The 21,504-nt window shown below is 35.1% G+C and overlaps 1 protein-coding gene across 1 annotated transcript in view; it reads left to right on the forward strand.

The window, feature by feature from the left end:
- Positions 1-21,504, forward strand: part of LOC115246347 (dystrophin-like) — a 467,223-nt gene that overhangs the window by 355,060 nt on the left and 90,659 nt on the right. The window contains exon 41 of the mRNA XM_029825095.1: positions 13,280-13,452. Within this exon, the coding sequence (XP_029680955.1) occupies positions 13,280-13,452 (173 nt within the window). The remainder of the gene's footprint in view (positions 1-13,279; positions 13,453-21,504) is intronic.

Raw genomic sequence — 21,504 nt, forward strand, 5'->3', positions numbered from 1 at the left:
GCAGTAGGTACCGCGCGTCGTTAAATTCGAAAAGTAGTTAAATCATCGAACGATTTTCCTGAGGAAGATTGTAAACACGTATGTTCGCGCGAAATAGTATTATATGCTTTGCATATAGAATCTGTACAACTCAAACGTTTAGATCAGATATTTAATTTAATTTGTTATCATATAATTTATCTTTTAAAATGATAAAATTAAATTAAATTGAGAAACAATATCAAATATGCACGGAAACCTGTCAGAATATTCCAGTGTATCACAATGAGTTAATTATTTTCCATAGATTTAAAAAAAAAAAGATATGATATTTTCAATGATGTAATGCTAAAATTTGAGGGATATATAAAGAATTTGTAGAAAAAAATTGTTGTGTAGATTACAAGAGCAATATTAGAAAATATTAAGATATAACGAATTAAATATTATGAAAGTTATTGGAATTAATTTTAAAAGTATTAAATATCAATTCAACGGCAAACTAAAAGCTAGTTTTTCGATTGCGAGTTTGTTTCCAAGCACTCGGGAAATTGACGAAATCGTAATATCAGTTCGCCGATCGTAAAAGTCGAAATCCAAGCAGCACTCACTAAACTGCGATGGGAAAGAGAGAGAGAGAGAGATAGAGAGAGAGAGATTGGGGGGAGGGAGGAGACGAAGAGGAGAGAAAAAGACTGGGAAGTCGCCGACGACACGGACTGTCGTGGAGTCTAATGGATCTTTAGAAGCAAAAAGATCCCTTCGAATGGGGAAAAAAAGAGCAGAGGAAAATCGGCCACTTACGAGCGGCGAAGCATACGAAGCGGCATTTCGCCCGTCATTTACAGCCACTCAAAAATTTCCGAGTTTCCAGTAAATTATTCTCCCGTTGCTATGCGATGCGCTCGTTTCGTGTGCCGCGATCTGTAAAGCGTGAATGTTTGTTAATAGCCCTCACTTGCCACCTGCAGAGAGATGTATCGTGAACACCAGTATGAATAATTCGATAATACACGCGCGTAATGTCGGAATAATACGGCGAGTATTGGAAAGCAATCGATCATTTGTCACGACGCTATGGTAAACTTTTCGAGCATAAGTGATACTTCGAGCCGCTGAGATATCAATTCATTTTTTATTTAGTTCACCGCAAGTTGTGTCATGTAAATATAGTTCTCTTCGTGCAACAGATATATGTAGATATTTCTTGCTGTTGCAATATATGTAAGAATTTGCAATCTCAAAAGTATGTCGAAATATTTAATTAAATCGACACGCTACGAAAATATTACGGGAAAAATATATCCACACTATCTAGAAAATAATCTTTGTGGATATGCAAATTTTTATGAAACTACCGTGCATTTATGACAGTAGAGAGTACTAACAAACTGACGTGGGAGATACTTCGATCCTTTTACGAGATTTCCTCGATTACGAGCACTAGATCGATTACTTTTATTCTCCTGCGAAATCGTAAAACTACTTTTTTATGGATTTTTCTCTACTCCGTGTAAGAAGCTACATAAAAAAGTATCCTTCGAAGCTAGCTAGTGTCCGACGCTCGTAGAAAGAGAGATAGATTTCTCATCATTATTATTCTTCGTGCACGTACATTTTTCGCCATTTCTCGCGAACTATTTCTTACTTTATTTTACATGTCACAAAGTAAAAATATTTTCGCGTGATATTAGGGGGCAATATTAGATTAGGTTGATAAATTAATATATAATTACAATTAATTTTTTAGTGTAATGATTTATAATAGTAATAATTATTAAAATTGAAAATCAAATTTCGATATATTATCAAACTTTATTGTACCAAAGAAACATGTCAGTATTGATTATATTTGGTCGTATATTGTTCAACAATCGATCCATCTTTGTGACCCTTTTTTAAAGAAGATTGATTGCAAAGTTTGTAATGCTGGCCAGCAACGAATATGGACATCATCATCTCAAAAGGGAAGTTTCATATCCGATGTGGTCATGTTTCGACCCGGTAGGTTTCGCGAGATAGCCGTTGGTACAAGGGTGGAAACTCAATGTTCATAAGGAAGATCGGCTTGTTCACAGTGTTACTTTGGTACAATCGATCGGCCGGCAGACTTGATGATATTTATCTATTGTTACCGCAAATGGAAGCGCACCTCCGGTAATCGTGATTCCGCGCGATATTTTAGAATCGGGATTGCGGTAAAATAGAGTAATAATAGAGTCGCGTTTATGATGCAAAGATTATCTGATTCTAGTTTTTATCGTGGCTCGTAAATACATATGTATCCCCTACAAAATTGTCATCTGATATAAAAAAAAACATGTTACTGTTTTCTATAGATAATTATCATTGAGCAATGTTTTATATATATAAATATTTCATACATATAAAAATGTAGCAGAAATTTTATTTGTGTTCTGATTATAAAATTATTTAATATTTAAAAGAGAGAGATACACGACAAATATTGATCTTTCACAGATATTTATTGAGAAACAGATGAGCTTTAAATCTGTCAGAATGGATATTTAAAGGAAAATGTGGTTAACACCTACGACACCCTATACACCGCATATCTTTAGCAGCACCGCGATCGATAACCACGCGTTCACATTAGCACGATGTCTCGCCATCCCATCGAAAGCATTTAACGATATCCCGAAGAACACAAAAAAGTGGAGTATATGGCGGGAGAGTCGAGCGGATGAAAAAGAGGCGAGCAGCCCGGCGAGTATTTTGCATTTAACTGTTTCGCGAGGTAGCCGAATTTTGATCGACGACGGGGATGAAGCTAGAGCGTGACGAGGGTTGCTACGGCGCTCTCTAATCGTCCACAAGCCGCTTAACCCCCTGCCACCCCCGCTTTCTCTTGCCATCTACTCTTGGTTTCGGTACCGACCCCAATGACGGTTCGCACATCCGTTTCTCCATCAGCCTCTAGCAGCAGCCAGTAGGTAGCTACTGTTGCTGCTAAAATGCTGCTACCATCATTGCCGGCATTATGGCGGATCTCTCTTGGTAACCGGGATCGGAGCCACTCCGTAGGTGATTCGCGAAATAAGTGAGGAGTAGGCTATCGTCGACGGGGCTTTCCAAGACACTCGGCAAATTACGCTCTTCCTGAATTCGGTAGGAAGATTATGTAACCGTAAATGCGATGTTCTTGGCGTAAATCGTGGACTTCTGCCGTGACATCATTTAGATCAGTAATTTTCAGAACTGCGCATGTGATTATAATCATTATATAAATTTATTTATGATAGGAACACTGAATTAGCATTGAACTGCGCTAACTCATTTGTCTCAATCAATCATTTATTTAGAAAAGATTGAATTTCTTTCTCTTCTCAAAACATTTGAAATAAGTATTCACGGATGAGAAATCTCATACGCTTGTCCTAAATTTTGCAAAAATTTTATCTTTTAAATGAATAAGAAATTTAATTATGATTTGATTATTTTTCGATTTTTACGCTTTCGAAAAATTTTGTTCTAATAAAGGAAAGTTGGAAATTCCTTTTAAACTCATCTCGGAGTTCCATGGTTCTTTTGCATTTCATTGAGAAGATTGTTATTAATCTGAGATGAAAATTCCGTACTTTTTTATGACTTTGAAAATTTCTCTGGATTACTTAAAAGGATTTCTTATTCAGGATAATTTGATAATGAAAGAAAATGCATTCTTAATTTAAAATCGAAAAAATTTGTAGAATGGAAATATATTAGCTTGAAACTTTTGACTTCACCTTTTGAATCCGTGAAAATTCTGAACAGTTCGCCAAGAAAGAAAGAGAGAGAAATACTTTAGAATTTTATTTCTTTTTATAATGAAAGATATAATGCAAACAAATAATTCTGTAATACATCTTGTTCGCTTCCCATTTCTTGTTTACTTATCTCTATCAATTATCAAGGCATAATATAAATAGTTTGTATTTCAAGTAATGCGAATCGACGAACCTTCTATACTACAAGTTGTGCGAGTTAGTTGATGGAAGTAACTTATTAATACTTTTATTGTAATGATACTTCGAAACTTTCAAACTTCTTACATCTAGATTTGCCTGGCTCGCTTAATTTACATGGAAACGCGCAGTTACGGAGTTTTTGTTTTGGCATCGTTATCGACACCGCGATCTTGCTTATACTTAATCCCGAAATAGTAAGCGCGACAACGACTGAAGAGCCTTTAAATGGCGTGCATTTGAAACGGATCTTTCTCGAGATGGAATAAAATTAAGGACACTTTTTTTTCCCGACGAGAGCAATGGCGGACCGAAAGTGTCAATAGGAAACGGTACGTCGGGCATTCGCTACCACGACCGGGCATTTATTTTAATTCCCCGATTGTGACCCGGATATCAGGAATTCCGTTTCATCGTCACGATCCAAACGAAGCGAGTAAATTACTCTTGGTTCATCGAGGATGCGCGGGGGTTAAATCGCTGGACGCGGAACTGCTTTACAAATCCGCCTCGTTACTTACCACAAGCTCCGTTCGCCGCATGCATTATTCATTATCCGCCGTTTTCTCTCGCGCTGTATATTTTATTTCGATCAGTCCCGATCGTGCTCGATGGTGTGCTTTCTAATCCGATAGAATGCGCGACACATTTCACCCGCGACGTCGCCGGACACGCGTTATTGATTCAGTAACGAGATGGAGGTCAAACTACTTCCGACTACTGTATACAATTGCGAGCACTCGAAATTTTTCTTACAAGAAAGATGTACCGTAAGAGGATTACCCGCAAATTCGCTTTTTCTGTGACGCAGTCCTTTGTTACTATCTCTATTGAGACCTTTTTGTTGGTTAATATATCGAATGTATTATCAAATATTTTAATATTGAATTGATATATCTTTTTTTATTAAAACAGAATTATAAAATTTCTTATTAAGATATGTAATTCGTAAAATTTTTCTTGATTTTTTTAAATAGTCAAGAATTACATTATTACATATTTAGAGGAGAATTTGACGAAAAGATAAGAAAGAATGCACTAAAGTAAAAATCTTTCTCACATTTGTAGCATTTCTTCAGGAGAACATGAAATACTTTTTTAAAAAGCTCGCAAAACTCAATGCACATAAGTGATTCCGCCTCGCCGTATATATACATAAAGCATATACAAAGAAGCGGAGATTTTCTACTTTCTGATATACTTGTTTTATTTCCGTCTAAGAGTACAATTTCATGGTTCCGTTTGAAAACGGCTCATATCCCGAGAGTAAATACCAGTTATTTCCATTTTTCTCGGAGAGACGAGTATTTTTATATTTTATCTCTTGTTTGCTCCACAATGCGCGAATTTTTGCACTTAAATCCACAATTCGTTAAACTGAATTAAAGAGAACATTTAGAGATGCGTACTATCAGATTCATTGCAAAAATAAAATACTCATGTTAAAACATTTTTTTTTAAAATTAGCAATAAATTTCAATAATAAATGGCCCCTTTTCTGATATTTCTATGAAACTTCTATCAAAGCTGTAACTATATTATTTATATTATAAACACTAATGAAGCAATATAGTTTTTTATATAAGCTCTTAATAAGAATTTTTAAAATATTTGAAACTTAGGTACATATATAATTAATGAAATTATATTGTAATACATTTTATTTTTTACCCGCTTTATGCGTTTCACAAATTTAGTATTTTTGGACGATTACACTTTTTACATTTACCGCTACAAATCTGTTAATATTTTTAATAACGATAACTAAATGACAACAAATGTGTATGAAAATATAAATAAAATTGGCAATCCAAGCAGTTTCGAGAGACTTTAGAATGCATTGATCGGAACTGCTTAAAATTCTCTTAAAATTCATTGAAGCTTTGCAAAACTATCTCGAAAGTTTCTGTCGAGGCGTTTCTATATATCCGCTACGATGGGAGGAAATAAAATATGTAAATGTATATTTAAATGTTGGAGTGCACTTATTTCTGTTCATATTTCCTCTGTAGCGAAGAAATTTTATTAATTGTGAACATCATATAAATTTATACTCTGCATACATATATACGCGAACTTGATATTACAAAGCGGAGATAAAACCTCCAATGAAATATTTACGATATTATAGTACATATCAATAAATTAATAATCACATAAAATTATATTAATTAAAATGATTGATTTTTCAGAACTTTGAATATGCAAACGATTCTTTATTTATGAATATTATATCTGTAAATTCATAATTGTAACGTACAAATATATCTACTAATTATAATGTACAAATATATCCCGTTTTCAACAAAATATGCTTGTGTCAAATATAGCTGTTTTTGTGGGTAATAATGAATTAATTGCGGAATTACTAAATTATGAATTAGTTCCACATAGAGTTTCTAATGCGATTCATGCGACCATGAATTATATTAAATTATATTAACGGGATATTTAAACTGCTTTGCATAAATTTATTGCCTCACATAACCATATTAGATTCAATTTACGCCCGTGCTGCAACACAAAGGAAATATTTCGCAGAGGTGTCAAAGTTTACGCAGTCCGAAACTAGCGTTGATGATAGAATTATATATAATATCATATAATGTTGTACAAATATAGAGAAAACTTGCCCCGCGTATTATGACAAGTACTTCAATTTCTAGAGCAATTAAATCTCAACAATTTAAATAACTTTCTCAAAAAACATTAATATTTAATAACAAAACATTAACTTTGCATCAATTTACTCTCTCCCTCTCTCTCTTTCAACGCATGATTATTATATCTTTGGAAATATTTAAGATTTTATTATTCAGAAGCTAAAATATTCAACTATAGTAATGATAGATATTTATTAATTAATTAATAGAAAATTATTCTTTTTTCATCATTTTGACGGTACAATCTTTTCATCTGTAAATTCTTCCGCATTCATATACATTAAATAAATCATAAAAGAAAGTTATTTTTTGGTAATAACAAAATATTACAAATTATTATCGCAACATTAGACAGATGAAAAAAGAATAAGTTACTCCTACACGATAATTTCAGCATATTCGCTTGATCGTGATATTATAAATGAATTCAGCTAACGCTGTTCAGAACGATTTTAGTGAAACTTTGAAATATCTTAATAATATTGCCGCGAGCGAAGATGTTTTTTCAAACTGTGCAAATCGAGATGAGCGAAAATAGTGGGGGTTTGACTCGAAGCGTATCGAGATGTTTGTTGATAAGAACATCGAAAGTGAAGAGGTAGAAGAGAATTGTCAAACGTTCTTTAAAGACGCATTATCCAAGAGTGACAGTGGGGTGATGAGGGGACTTTGGGATACGTAATTACGGTGGATTATCGTGGGGGTGTACCCAGGGGGGGCACCTGGCCCGGGGGGCGTGCCACCCTACAGGGTTTCCGCTCTCGAGGGATACGTGCCCAAAAAACAATCGACGATGCACGATATATCTACATATCTTATACTCTACTGGCGGAGTTGCATCTCTTCGAACAGGTAAAGATTTATACAATATTCTCAGTGTTTGCTCAGCGTTATCGAATCGATTATTGCGCGATACGAAATATGGACCAGAAATGAAATATAGGCGATACTATTGTAATAGATATACATAGTTGTATGAAAATAAATACGGAAATACATGTTTACGCGTAAATAAAATTTTCTATCTTAATATATAATTGCTAGTACAATTGCTTTAATATGACGATAACAGATATAGAAATTTGTTTTCAAAATTAAAATAGTATATGTGTGTAATAAGAAAAGCTATGAGCAACTTATATTTATGATATTAAATGTATATAAATATAAATTTACGCAAGAGAAAATAAATTTATACGCTTTTTATAATCGAGTTTACTTAAACTCAAATTTTAATTTAAATTTTCTTTTGTTTTAACCAGTGCAATTGCGATTTAAATTAACTTGCAGATGTGGGAGCCCGAAAGTCAGTCATTATAGAGATAAATACGAGTACAGATAGGAGCCTGACTTTTCTTCAGCTCTTCCATTCTACGAAAAAGATAAAAGACCGGCTCTCATTACCGGGACTTTTGTCTAGTCATACTCTTAATACGAATAAATCGTCGCTCTTTTCTCCGCTAAATGAACGACACGGCCATTCGTACAGTGAGCCAGTGTTACTCGCGAAATCTCGTCATTCTGAAGCTAATTGGCAATTCCTCATTAGAAGTCTCCGTTGGTGGCGCGCACGCGTCACCGGCACCTTCCGCGTAAGTAACAGACATTGATTAAGGCCCCCGCCGCCATCGCTGCCGCCAATTCCCCATTAAATACGTCACACGGAATTCTGAGCGGCGCGGTAGCCGAAACCTCTTGAATTATGCTCGTCCTTCCGATTCCTGAACGGTATGTACCGTTCGCTCCCCACGAACCCACCCGTGACCGAGGCTTTCACGGTCGATACGATCCAATAACTGCTTGAGCAGATAAGAATTGCGAATTAGTTCGCGTAGTTTAGTTTGACAGATTCTTGGGATTACTTAATAACTCGCGATCGATGAAATGTCAGGATGATATTTTAATCAGAGGCACAACGCGAATATTTTTATTTTAAGATATATTTTTGATGGAAATGTAAAAGTGATATATATATATTGGAATTATATATTGAATTATAAAAACATGATTTCTTCCCTCGATTAAAATACCTAAATTAACTTTTTTTGTAATTAATATCATTTCACGTTATATATATATATAAATGATATTAATTACGAAAACAGTTAATTTAGGTATTTTAATCCGCGAGGGAAAAAATAATATTTTCATAATTCGATATAATTTCAGTAATCAGAAATTTTTAACCAATATTATTATCGGGATTATCCGCTTAATCCGCACTTTGACGATTTTGCTGCTGAAAAGGAAAATCTTTTGACAAAATCAATATCGCGCGTTTCGGGCTCGAGCCACTTTCCGATATGGATGTTGCTAATTACCAGATGAGCAATTCTGTCACGATAAAAAATTAATTGTATTGCACATTTTAGAAAACTGATTTAATGATTTTTTCTACAAAATTATTGCTATATTATTAACATCGCTCACTGTAACATTCGCACACAAGTAATCATGATAAAAATATTATTCTGAAATTGTGATTTAAAACTATTTTATCACAAATTTCTTCTCTATAATAATTATCAATTACTAGTTGATGTGTAATATCGAATACACATATCAGATATTGCATGTAACAATATATGTATGATGCACCAGCAAACGCACATTAATTGTGATATTATTAATTATTACAGTAATACTTATAACATGCAATATCGAGCGTTTGCGCGGAAAGAACAATATGACTTTTGTAGAATGTTTACAAGCTTCCATTTGAATCTGATTTCCTTTTACATCAAATTTAGAAATTATGGATTTACAGCAATATTTCAGTATGTATAAAAGCGGAATTAATAATAAAGTTTTATATGATTGAAAATGCGATTGCTCATTTCTCTCTTTTGTCATAAGATACTTGATTACAGATATCGGATTATTCATATAAAACATTGTTATACTTTGGTAATTTACTTCTACTCGTATTCATTATAACGTTAAATCATTGCATTATCCGTCTTTAATTGAACATGGCGTCATATTGCATCTGTCCCCGTGGAGAATTGAATGAGGATTAACCGTTTAGTTTCACGGTTCTAATTAAATGTAGATATTCCACGACAGTTTCTGGAATTGATTTAATTACCGCATTTATGTGACTGAGAATATTAAGCGTAAATTTAGATGATTATTAGGTTCTAGTTAGATATTCACGAATATAATATTTAACGCGAAAATGACTAGATGATTAGGTTTAACTTCTGCTTTTCTAACTTCTATTTGATTGAAACAGCGACACATCGAGGACAACTCAAATATTAAATAAAATGGATATCTTTCGTTAGATTTTATTCAACGCATAGCTGAGTTAATAACAGAAATATTTCATTGGCTAATTAAAAGATAAGCCATATATTATGCCATTCGTTAGGAAGATTATACTATCGTGGGTTAATTAGTATTCCTCGTATTACTTCCTCCAAAAGGGCGTTACGTTTGCCTCTTTTTCCAAGCGGATATCAGTCGATCGCAAAATTAAAATAATTGCCGATCGACGTTAAATGAATGACGTGCAAAGATCGAACAGGGACGAGTGAATTAATTAAATTGTCGATAAAGCAAAAAGCGAAATCGTGCTATCGTCACGTCGGTTGTATGTCATTAACGACGTCGCTGGTTGATTTTATTATCAGACGTATATATCGCATTGTAAATCATGAAATGACAAAATGCACAACATGTGTGCGAATCGGTATTGAAATCGTTTGTAGAAAATAGTTCAACGGAAGCGGTAATATTTTTGCTTATAATGCGAAAGATATGCGTACAGTATTTTAAAATCTTTTAATTATATAAATTTCTTTCTTTTTAATTACAAAGAGAGAAAGTATTATATTTTTATTTAACATTAAAAAAATATATATATAATATTTTTTATGTATGTGTTTGCATGGTTGATTCTTAAAAGAGGATATTTGATACTAAATTTTAAGAAATTATTATATCATAAAGAATCTGTAACCGAAATTTTCGTTAAAAGTTAAATTAGATTGTTAAAAAATCCATAAAAGTAATAAGCCTTTTAGAACATTATTTTGTATATACCGACTGTATATGTATTGCTGATTATCATGCATTGTGACGTCACATCCAGTAAGACGCATTTGCGTAATTGCACGGTGAACCGCGATAAGAACTTGGGAGCTGCGACAGGTAATGCAAAAACGTTATGTACTTCGCTTTTTTTTCCGAGCCATCTCCCTGGTGCATCCCTGAACATTTTAATACCTAGCCCGCCACGATGGCGTCTTAAGAAAGTTCCATTAGCGCGAAAAATCTAATCGACATTGTGGATGCATTCTTAAGACATCGCAACGGCATTGATACAATGTCGCGAAGTTGTTGTTAACTGACAAGTGCAACGAAATGGATTTTATCCGCTTTTAAAAATACTCGGTATTTAAACGCTTTTTTCTCATAATAAAATTGCATCACGGAAATTTATGAATTTATTCGTAGGATTATTTTATTTACAATTATTATTGGATAAATAATTTATCCCTATTTAATAATGTATAATATGATTCATTTAACACGGATATCAATTAACATCAAATCAACATTAACTGACATATCAATTAATATTAAAATACAAAAATTTGTGATAGTAATTCTAGCAAAGGTATAAACATATATTATGTAAACATTGGTTAACATTAAGATATTTCTTTTTTACAATCTGTAGAAATATTAATTACTTTTATAATATCTAATATCAGATACTTTATATATAACTGTATGCACATATATACATTAAGGAATTAGTTAATTTGTATTCCGCTTGTATACTTTTATATATCCTTATTCTTGTCTATGTTATTCTATTAAAAGGCAACAATGTTTAATACATGTGACCGAATGATTAAAATTATGAAAAATATTTTCCGGCATCGTAATATTTGTTGTTAGTCGTGACTATTTATCACACATGCTTGATATAATAATTTATAATCTGCAAATTTCGAAGACTGAAGTGTAGAGTAGAGCTCCACGTGCCCGTCGAGGTTTAAACGAAATTAGCTTCCGCGCAAGCTGCCACCAAGAGCTTCAATTAAACGTTACCTATTCAAACGCTCGACGAACGTACAGTTCGCTCGTCGTCGGGTAGGTCCCAGTTTGATAGATGTGCCCAATTTTCCGGAGCCGGTTCACGGGCGTTGCAGTATCCACACTCCGATATATTTATTCCTTTTTTCCCGTCTCTCCTCCTTTCCTTCCATCCGTTTTTGCTTTCTTTCTTCTTTTTTCATTACGCGTGTCTCCGCGATGCACACCGGGTGTCACCAGTGTCAATTCGCGCGGAAACTGCAGCTGAAAAATATCTCGCTCTGACCCGTCGATCGTCGACTCAGATGGGAATCCCAGTTGGAATCGTTCTCGAGATTGCAGCCTTCAATTCGTGCGTGTCAAAAATTGAAGAGGGTTGGGAGGAAAGAGAGGTTTGAAAAGGGAGTATACGACCGTCGTTGACAGGCAGACGGTTTCAGATTAAGACAACGCCGTAGCGAACGGGAACGAAAGATATTTCATGGATTTCATAGCGTCGTTGCTATCGCATGTTACTTCTCTGGAGAACATTTTTTAGTTTCGAATGTTTTCTACACCGGATTAGACGAGTGATATATATATATATACTTTCGATAATATTTATTATTAATAGTAATATTTATTTTCGCGTGTATATTAATATGGAATAGTCTACGCGTGCAATATTAAAACATTAAACTATTAATGTCATCAATTAAATTTTAAATATTTGATGAGATTTTATATCATATTAATTTTACCAACATCAATTGGGACTATCAATTAGGAATTAGTTGTGTCAGTTTAAATTATATTTTGGGAAATCGTCAATTATAAAAATAAATCATGTAATTATTTGCAATTCTAAATTAATTGACATTTTAATAAATTTTATTTTTTTACAGTATGGAGAAAATTTTCTCTTAAAATTTGCGTTAATAGAATCTTTTGTCTAATTTTATATTGATAAGGAATATAGAATGAAATAAGGCTGGGTCTCTAATTGCGAAGCATACATAGCTGTTTTAAAGAGAGTAAAACAAATCCTATTGTTCTTGCCGTGACGCGAGCGAATATTTCTTAATTCACTCCGCATCGGCGCCGATTTATTTTCATTGGCGCATGCATTGCATGTCGGCGTTCCGACATACTCGTATACTACCGTTGTACATGGAAACTCGTATATAAATCATTTCTATCCACGCGCAGACTGCAATTCACGTCATCGCGATGACGAAACACCGCGAATGCATTCTCCCTCTGTCGCGCGAATGCTCTTCATTTCCATAAAAAGAACCAAGTTCTCTAAAATTGAAAAAAAAACTTCTTCATGTACTTTTTTAACTTATATTTCCAGAAACACGTTCAAATTATTTTTGCCATCTAAATAATTATATTTTATAAGAAATTTTTAGTAAAAATTGTATTGCAAATGCTGATAAAAGACTTAATCTAAATATTTATGATTTTTTTGGCAGAAAATATACCATGTGCTTTACTGAATATCATTATGCATTCTTTAATATATTTTTCTCCAATATATTATTTTTTAGAAGATAATGAACGCGCTTTATCTTGCTTTATTGCAATATCTTTCAAACTCGTTCTTAAGGATCTAAGGAGGTTTTCTCCTGCTTGTTGCAGGATCTTCAGTCGGAAATCGAAACGCACCGAGACGTTTATGCATCTTTGAACGGCACCGGACGAAAATTATTGAGCTCATTAGCGAGTCAAGATGACGCTGTTATGCTGCAACGTCGATTGGATGAAATGAACCAGAGATGGCATCATTTAAAGGCAAAGAGCATGGCAATCAGGTAAGTGCAAAAATCCATATTTTTCGCGGTTATTAACATTGTTTATCAATATAAAATTATAAATTATAAACAAAAGACTATAAAATTCCGCTATGGCAGTGAATGTAAGGCGCACGATGATATTTATAACAGTGATATTCTCGCTCGTAGTATCGCAAAAGACAGTTTTCGCGTACGAAATGGCGTCGTAAATCAACGCGTTGAAAAAGGCCAACCCGGACTGGCTTTTTCGTCGAAAGAATAACTTCGAAGCGCACGACGCATTCACAGCGCGAAAACGCAAAAATTCGTGATTCTCTCGCGCACGTACAATCTCGCACCTCAATAATTCTTCAAAAGAGAGAGAGAGAGAGAGAGAGAAATAGAAAAAATATATACGCATTGTACAAAATTGCGAACCGTGCCGTAACAGTGAGAAAAGTTTCGGCTTTTGACATGCGAACAATTTCGGAGATTCTTCTGCAAAATGGGTTAGCGAGAGGGTGAATAGTTAACTCCGGGCTTCCGCATCCTCGGCATGTCGTTCTACTTTAATGACGTTGCAGTTACGCATTATAATAATATCTACTGTACGAAACATAAAAATAGTCGCGCGTGAAAGGAAAAATTGCGAGCTTCTAAAGATTTTGTTATTACAAATTGATTAGTTCATTTGAATTAAAATATATGTGTGGAAGGGAATGTAAATATATGAAGCAATCTGTATTATAATAAGATACTTTTATACGTTTTAATAACGCCGAAATTAATGTGTGTATTGGAAAGCAATTGTACATACTATATACAAAATTTAAATCTCGTTTTTGTTCGCGAGTTTGTTCAGCTTGCGCTCAGTTCATAGGAAATCCTCATAGGATTTTCCGGTGGAAACTTCGAGAATTCGTGATCCAATTTAGCCTCAAACGTAGCGTAAACTTCTCTTCGACTGTTCGACTATACAACCGTGGACTGCTAGAAAGTACATCGAACTTTCGCGAAAACCACATCCCAGTGCATTGATGTGATATAGTGAAGCTATATAGCTTAACATGTGTTATTTTTATTTTGCTCGTTTTATGTTATGCTCATCTAAACCGGGACATTGTTGAGCATTGAAAGAAAATGTCGAGCGTAAGCTTTGTCGATCTCGATGAAGAGCTTACGCTGAAATCCTTCTAAAATTTATCTGCAGGAATAAGGAAAATTCTTTTTTTCCTCGAAGAAAAGAGGGGAAATATTTATACCTAGATAAATAGATTCGAGACTTTGAAAGGTATTGATATATCTCTACCAAACAAATCTTACATATTCGCTTTAATAAAATTGCAACATAAAGATGATAGGTATGTAAAAAAAAGATAATTATATTACATGTTCTAAATATTTAATATTTAACGGATTTATGAGAATATATATCCCGCATAGAATTTTTAAAACTCTACCTTTACAAAGGTTTTTCATTATCTATTAATTATTTGCAGATAATTAAATATTTCGTATACATCTGATACATTACATGTCATTTTTATTCGTATTAATTATTCAATTTAATCTTATTTGCACTTCTCGTAGACGAGCATATACATAATAATCCATGTACATTTACAAGTTTTATATTCACAGTATACCTGAGAGTACAGAATCGATTGACCATTAATAATGATTTAGCGATGAGCATTGATTAGACGATACGACTCTTATCACAAAAGGTATAAATGGGTCAGTTCACGCAAAACCGCTCAAAATCTCGGCCATATGGCCGATCGATCGATTAACGCTTTTTGGAAACTTTCACGCGCAAATCCATTTCCGAGAACTTTACCATAGTCGGTCGTAATCGGATTCCCTGCGGAAACTTTATAGCGGTGTGTTAATTCTGGGCTCGAACATCGACTCTGAGATCCGCCGTAAACTTTGCTCGGACAACTATGCAACGGTGCGTTGTTGAAGGGTATCTGAATATTTCCGGGTAGAAAGTCTATGGTTTGATGATGTACGTGAAGTTCTGTCGATTTATCAAATTATTCAATTTAATATTATTTGCACTTCTCGTAGACGAGCATATACATAATAATCCATGTACAATTACAAGTTTTATATTCACAGTATACCTGAGTACAGAATCGATTGACCATTAATAATGATTTAGCGATGAGCATTGATTAGACGATACGACTCTTATCACAAAAGGTATAAATGGGTCATTTCACGCAAAACCGCTCAAAATCTCGGCCATATGGCCGATCGATCGATTAACGCTTTTTGGAAACTTTCACGCGCAAATCCATTTCCGAGAACTTTACCATAGTCGGTCGTAATCGGATTCCCTGCGGAAACTTTATAGCGGTGTGTTAATTCTGGGCTCGAACATCGACTCTGAGATCCGCCGTAAACTTTGCTCGGACAACTATGCAACGGTGCGTTGTTGAAGGGTATCTGAATATTTCCGGGTAGAAAGTCTATGGTTTGATGATGTACGTGAAGTTCTGTCGATTTATCAGTAATGCCGCCCGACTCGCCAACAATTTCGGTCATTCACGTGGAATTTTGATTTCTTAATCACACGAATTCATTATCAAATCTTAGGTTGTGTCGCTATTAATCTATGTGATTGATACTGTACCAACGAAATATATTTCTAATTCCGACTAATGAAGAAAACAATAATTTGTAACGCTATTTATTTAATCTTCTAAATTTTAAGTTTAGTATTAATTTAATCTAACTCTCTGCACACACACACACACACTCTATTTATGTCAAGAAAGAATAACTGTAAAAAATGTTAAACGTTAAAATTGGGATTGTGTTTTTTTAAAAATTAATGTTAAAAATTATTGATATAGCATTTTTCGAGAGAAGAGTTTGCTTGCTTTTATAAATTATAAAAGAAAACATCGCGGCTTCTACGATACATGGATCTCATAAAATTACAGTAACGAAGAAACGTGGATATATCTCGCAGATGAAGCAGTTTACTTTTTATATTAAATGTTTTATACATCTCAATTTTATCTCGTAATATAAACAAAGGAACAGATATAGATAAAAACGAGATTTCTTAAAGCGGTATATTTATTTTACTTAGTTTCATTAAAAGATCTGACCGGGACTGAAATTGCCTGCGAACTAGATTATTGTATTTGGATTTATTTCTTTAATTAATTCGTTTTCCTCTTTTTCTCTATCTTCGATATGTGATAAATCATTCGGTTTTTTATACATATTCAAAGAAAGAAGAGAGAGATGCTTTGTTTAACTATTTTATTTAGAAATAAATGTTTGCATAAGAAGAATAGTAGAAATTTAAAGTTATTGTTTATAAAGTAATTATCGTTGATTTTTAATAACCTCGGAAGATATTGAGAATCTTTGCTTGTAAACAATCATCATTAAGAATCGTTTGTATACAAATTTATTTTAATTTAATCACAAGTCAAAGCATTTGTCAGTACAGAAAATAGGTACGACAGCATAAAATCAACATTGAGGACAATCCCGATAAAAGACCGCGCAATCAGTCTCCATTAATTAGTCGGAATTACGGCCAGGAGCTTAATTACCGATGAGATATTTGTGCAGGATGCGAACAACGAGAGCGTTCTGCACGTATAGATGGATAGAAGTTTGCCGACCATATTTATCAGCAGGTACCTATACTGACTCTCCATTCCCCTTCGTTCTCTGTCCGTCAATTTGTATCTATCGCCCGGTCTCTCTCACTCCCGTGCTCTTCCTCTCTCTCTCTCTCTCTTTCTCTCTTTACATATATATATATATATATATATATTTTCCAAATCGTCCGGCACTTTAGTGGTTATCCCGCAATCAAGCCGCAAATGCCGAAGTCGATAATTCGACGGACAATCGCTTTTGGCACTGGTCTCAGCGAGGTCAATGTTATTTGTGAGAAAATTCTTTGGATTAACCCGACTCTTTTGTGGCAAGTGTGGGTGACAGTATAGTTTTGCTTCTTAAGAACTGAGAATTAATCGCGGAGAAATTGCCGCTACATATTTGCTTATATTTACATCGAACGTGTAACATAAGCATGTGGTATGCGGTAAATGTAACAAATCTTTTTGTCACAGATTCCTCATCATATTTGCGAATTTGCGCTTTAATTAGAATATGATAGATTATTTAATTATGATATTACTCTTAACACTGAAAATTGAATAGATGAAGAATTAAGCGTGGATGAGCAATTAAATCTTTAAGTCTCCAATTACTTCCAAACGATTATATTTTAGATTTTAGTATAAAGTTAAAAACTTGATTTCTTTTGTCATTTGAAACACGTAATACTAAATAATTTGAAAAATGCGACTTTTATGGTATCCATTGAAATTCTTGCAAATTTTTTACGTCAAGTTTATTAAAATCTATGGTTCAGAGACGCTCTGAACAGTATAACAGGAATATGCTCTTTGCGGAAATGTCCGGCTCGAAGTAAACATCGCGATGACTTATCAAAATGCACGTTAAGTGGATTTCGTGATCGATGTAGCCGTCGTTGTCGCACTACTCTCGACGTAGATTAACGAGGATAAAAGTCCGGTTCAGCCGACTTTTCGTCGTCGTTACATCCGCGCACGAACAATATTTTTTATTTCCACAAGATACCGGCAACGGCCGTAAAATCAATACCAAGAGGAGTAATTAGTTACCTCGACACGCACGCGGCCGGCGACGGCGACAGCATCCGGCGGTCGGATACGCGGACTTTTCGGACTTGTCCAACATCCGGCGGTACTTTCCCGGCGCACTGGCATCCGGACGACAAATAAAGGTTCACGAATCGCGCGAGTATTTGTAGGCGATGACCGACACACACCGTCGCGTCCGTCGCCCTGTTCGAATCGCGCGAACTTGTGTAACAATTGCTGGCGCGGTTTATCCCAAATGACCTATTGTTTGTGGCAAATAACAAAAAAAATTGCGCGTTATCTCGAAAAAATTGGCGCACGTACGGATTTCAGCTAAAAAATTACACCGCGCGAAATTATACCGACGATTAGCGGTAATACACTGATATATCTATTGGTTTATCTGTGTTTGGAGAAATGCGTGTGTTCCGAAGAAATTTTCATGCCCTATATAAATTTAAAAATTCTCGAAACACTGAATTTTATGCACGCTCGACTTGTTTATAACTCTACGATGATAAATAGTGTGACTGCCAATTAATATTTTTTTCTGCGCTTTTCCACGGGGGCAACGGAATTGCGAATTTATTTACTGGCCAGCTGACGCGAGATCCAACAGTTCGATGGAAAACACGGTGAAATGAAAAAGGATTCGAGTGGCTGCGAGGCGTAAACGTGTCCGCGCTCGATCGGAACGAATTAATATTCCATCGCGCGAATTAATATTCCATCCTTCGAACGTCGATGTGTCGACGCGAAAAATTCGAAAGGCAGATGAGGATACGCTTGCCGTGTTTGCAAATGAAATTGCGCGCGTTCTCCAAAAGCTAGATTTTACAAGGCGAGTGCACGTGCGCACACAAGAAGGCAAGTCCTGCAGACGAAGGTAAGACGCTGTGAAGTCTAAGACTTGACATTGCCCAAAGCGAGGGTCGTTAACGGGGAGACATGAATCGGGAGGAATAATTATGGGTGTCTCAGCTGTTCAAGCAGGCACGTGTATTACTGGCGCGTTTAGATAGCGCGCAGCGGTGCGTTCACGCGTGCGTAGCGCGCGCACCAAAGCGGACGAAGTGTCGAGAAATGCAACGATGCATATTCACTATCCTTGTGCACAATCAAAGATATCGCTAAATAAGACTTTGAGGATAGTCTGGGGACTCTGGTGAAGTCAGTTTCAAATGGACCACCTGTCTAATCGCTACAAGAAACGCGTTTTTGCGTATTTACCACAGAACGCAGTGTAGTTATTATCATCGGATTATTTCTATGCAGGTCTCTACGATCGTCGTAACAGTTCGCTTTTTTGTCTAATTAATATCGGGTTTATCTTTTAATAACACTGACAGAAAAAGGAATAATCCTGCGATTTATTAAAGAGAGAAATATTATAATCTTTCATCGTTTATAAGATTTATCATACATCCAATTTGATGGGAAACAATTATGTAAATATTTGACAATTATATTGGCTATATAAACAGAGAAAAGTGCACATACATATTTTTAAACGAATTTATGTCATTGGCTTTAAAAAGTATAACGATGAAAAATCGATGATCTTAATTTCACAAATGCCTGCAGGCAATAGATTAAAATAATTTTCGATTTGTGATTAGTGACGTTTTTCCACAAGCAAAATTGACGGAGAGAACTTTATCTCGGGATAATAATTTCAAGCTAAATCGGTCGAGCGCCGTATATCTGCAGCCGTTCTCGTATATCTCGCGGGCGGATAAGTCGCGATGGCAAAAACATTCGCCGCGACACACGGCAACACGGAACACGACGTTTGATCCATCACCGAACCGGAACTGACAGCCAGATAATCGCCGAGTGATGAATCGCCGTTGAGTCTTATCAGCTGACTCCCCCGCGCATCGACGCTCATTCGCTTGCTCCGAACGAAACAGCAGAGTGTGGAGTTTGTCACGTACCGTTTGTTCGCTTCTTGTTCGCTCAGGTTCCTCTCTCTTTCTTCCTTTTTCTCTCTCTTTCTCTCTCTCTCTCGATAGTAGCAAATCGAAGGTTATTTTTACGTGATATCGCACGTGTGGTCGGGAAGACGTGAGGACGACGGCGCTCGATATCGAAACGTACGACCGTAGCAGGAAATTTGTTGGAGTCGTTCAACGGGCATGAAGAAGCGGACGAATGCGAAAGAGCAGAGAGAGAAAGCGGAATCGGCTCGCCGATTTCCCACAAAACTCGAGGCAATGCCTTCGTGACCAGAACGCGAGAATTGTTGGCGATAATAAGCGAAGGGAGAACGGCACTTATGGTCCTGCGATGGCGTTGAAAAGTTCTGTCACGGTATATGTGGTGACATAAAAAATACGGGTGTAGAGCTTGATCAATAGAATCGTACTTTTAATTGTACTTTTAGGTAAAGCTTATTAAGCTATAGAAAATTTTGTCTATTATTTTTCTCTATTTTTATTTAAAAAAGAGTAATAAGTTATCTCAATTTTTATATATTTATTCTGTATATACAGTGGTTACTCAACATAATTATATAAAATAATCTCTCATTACTTTTTATATAAAAAAAATGTTTAACAATATATAGTACGTAATTACACTAAAAATGTAAAATAGTTTTTATACGCAGCATACGAAAGGATTAAGAACGCAGCTGCTCGCTTCGTTGAATGAGGATAAAAATTACGTAATCTACTAATTCGCTTCTACTACTCGTAACATAGTAAATCCTATTATTCTCGGATCTATATCGTAGAAACGTACTTTCAGGACGCATGGCGTTTCCGGTGTTCAAAAGCGTTCATTGCGTCGACGACACCGACAACGACGTCGACAAATCTGTCGCCCACCGTCCGAAACTTCCTTCCGGCATTTCCTCTCTGGCCGGCTGTAACTTACCGGTCCCAGTCGGCTCGCAGGAACATATTCCCAACCGGTGTACGGCACGAGCTTAAAGTATGATAAGGTGCAGCTTAATACTAATCTCAAGAAGATACCGTGCCACACTTGGTACCGCAGGCGGTACCACGCGTTAAATGCAGCGAGCTTTATTCGATACCGCTATGCAAATAACCCAGGATCAGTTTATCCAGGGAAACTGTTAAACGATTATTTGGAGAATCCATTTATCGTTAGGCAAATTTAATATTTGGATCTCTTTAAAAAATTTGTTTAGCTTACGTTAATACACGTATATATATAAGTAATTTCGTACATACACTTGATATTATAAAAAATACTTCGTATACTTGTCTCTTAGTCGTAATGTCAGTTTTCATGAGCGTAAAATAATTTTCACTTATTTTATTAATGCATCTAAAAATATTTATTAATGCATCTAAAAATATTTTAATTTATCGATCAAGCAGTGTTATGTACATTTATCGCAATGTATTCGTAATATGAAAATTATATTTATATATATATATTATTTATATATTTT

This window comes from Formica exsecta, unplaced genomic scaffold (genome assembly GCF_003651465.1).
Source record: "Formica exsecta isolate Colony F162 unplaced genomic scaffold, ASM365146v1 scaffold149, whole genome shotgun sequence".
NCBI classification, from domain to species: Eukaryota; Metazoa; Arthropoda; class Insecta; order Hymenoptera; family Formicidae; genus Formica; species Formica exsecta.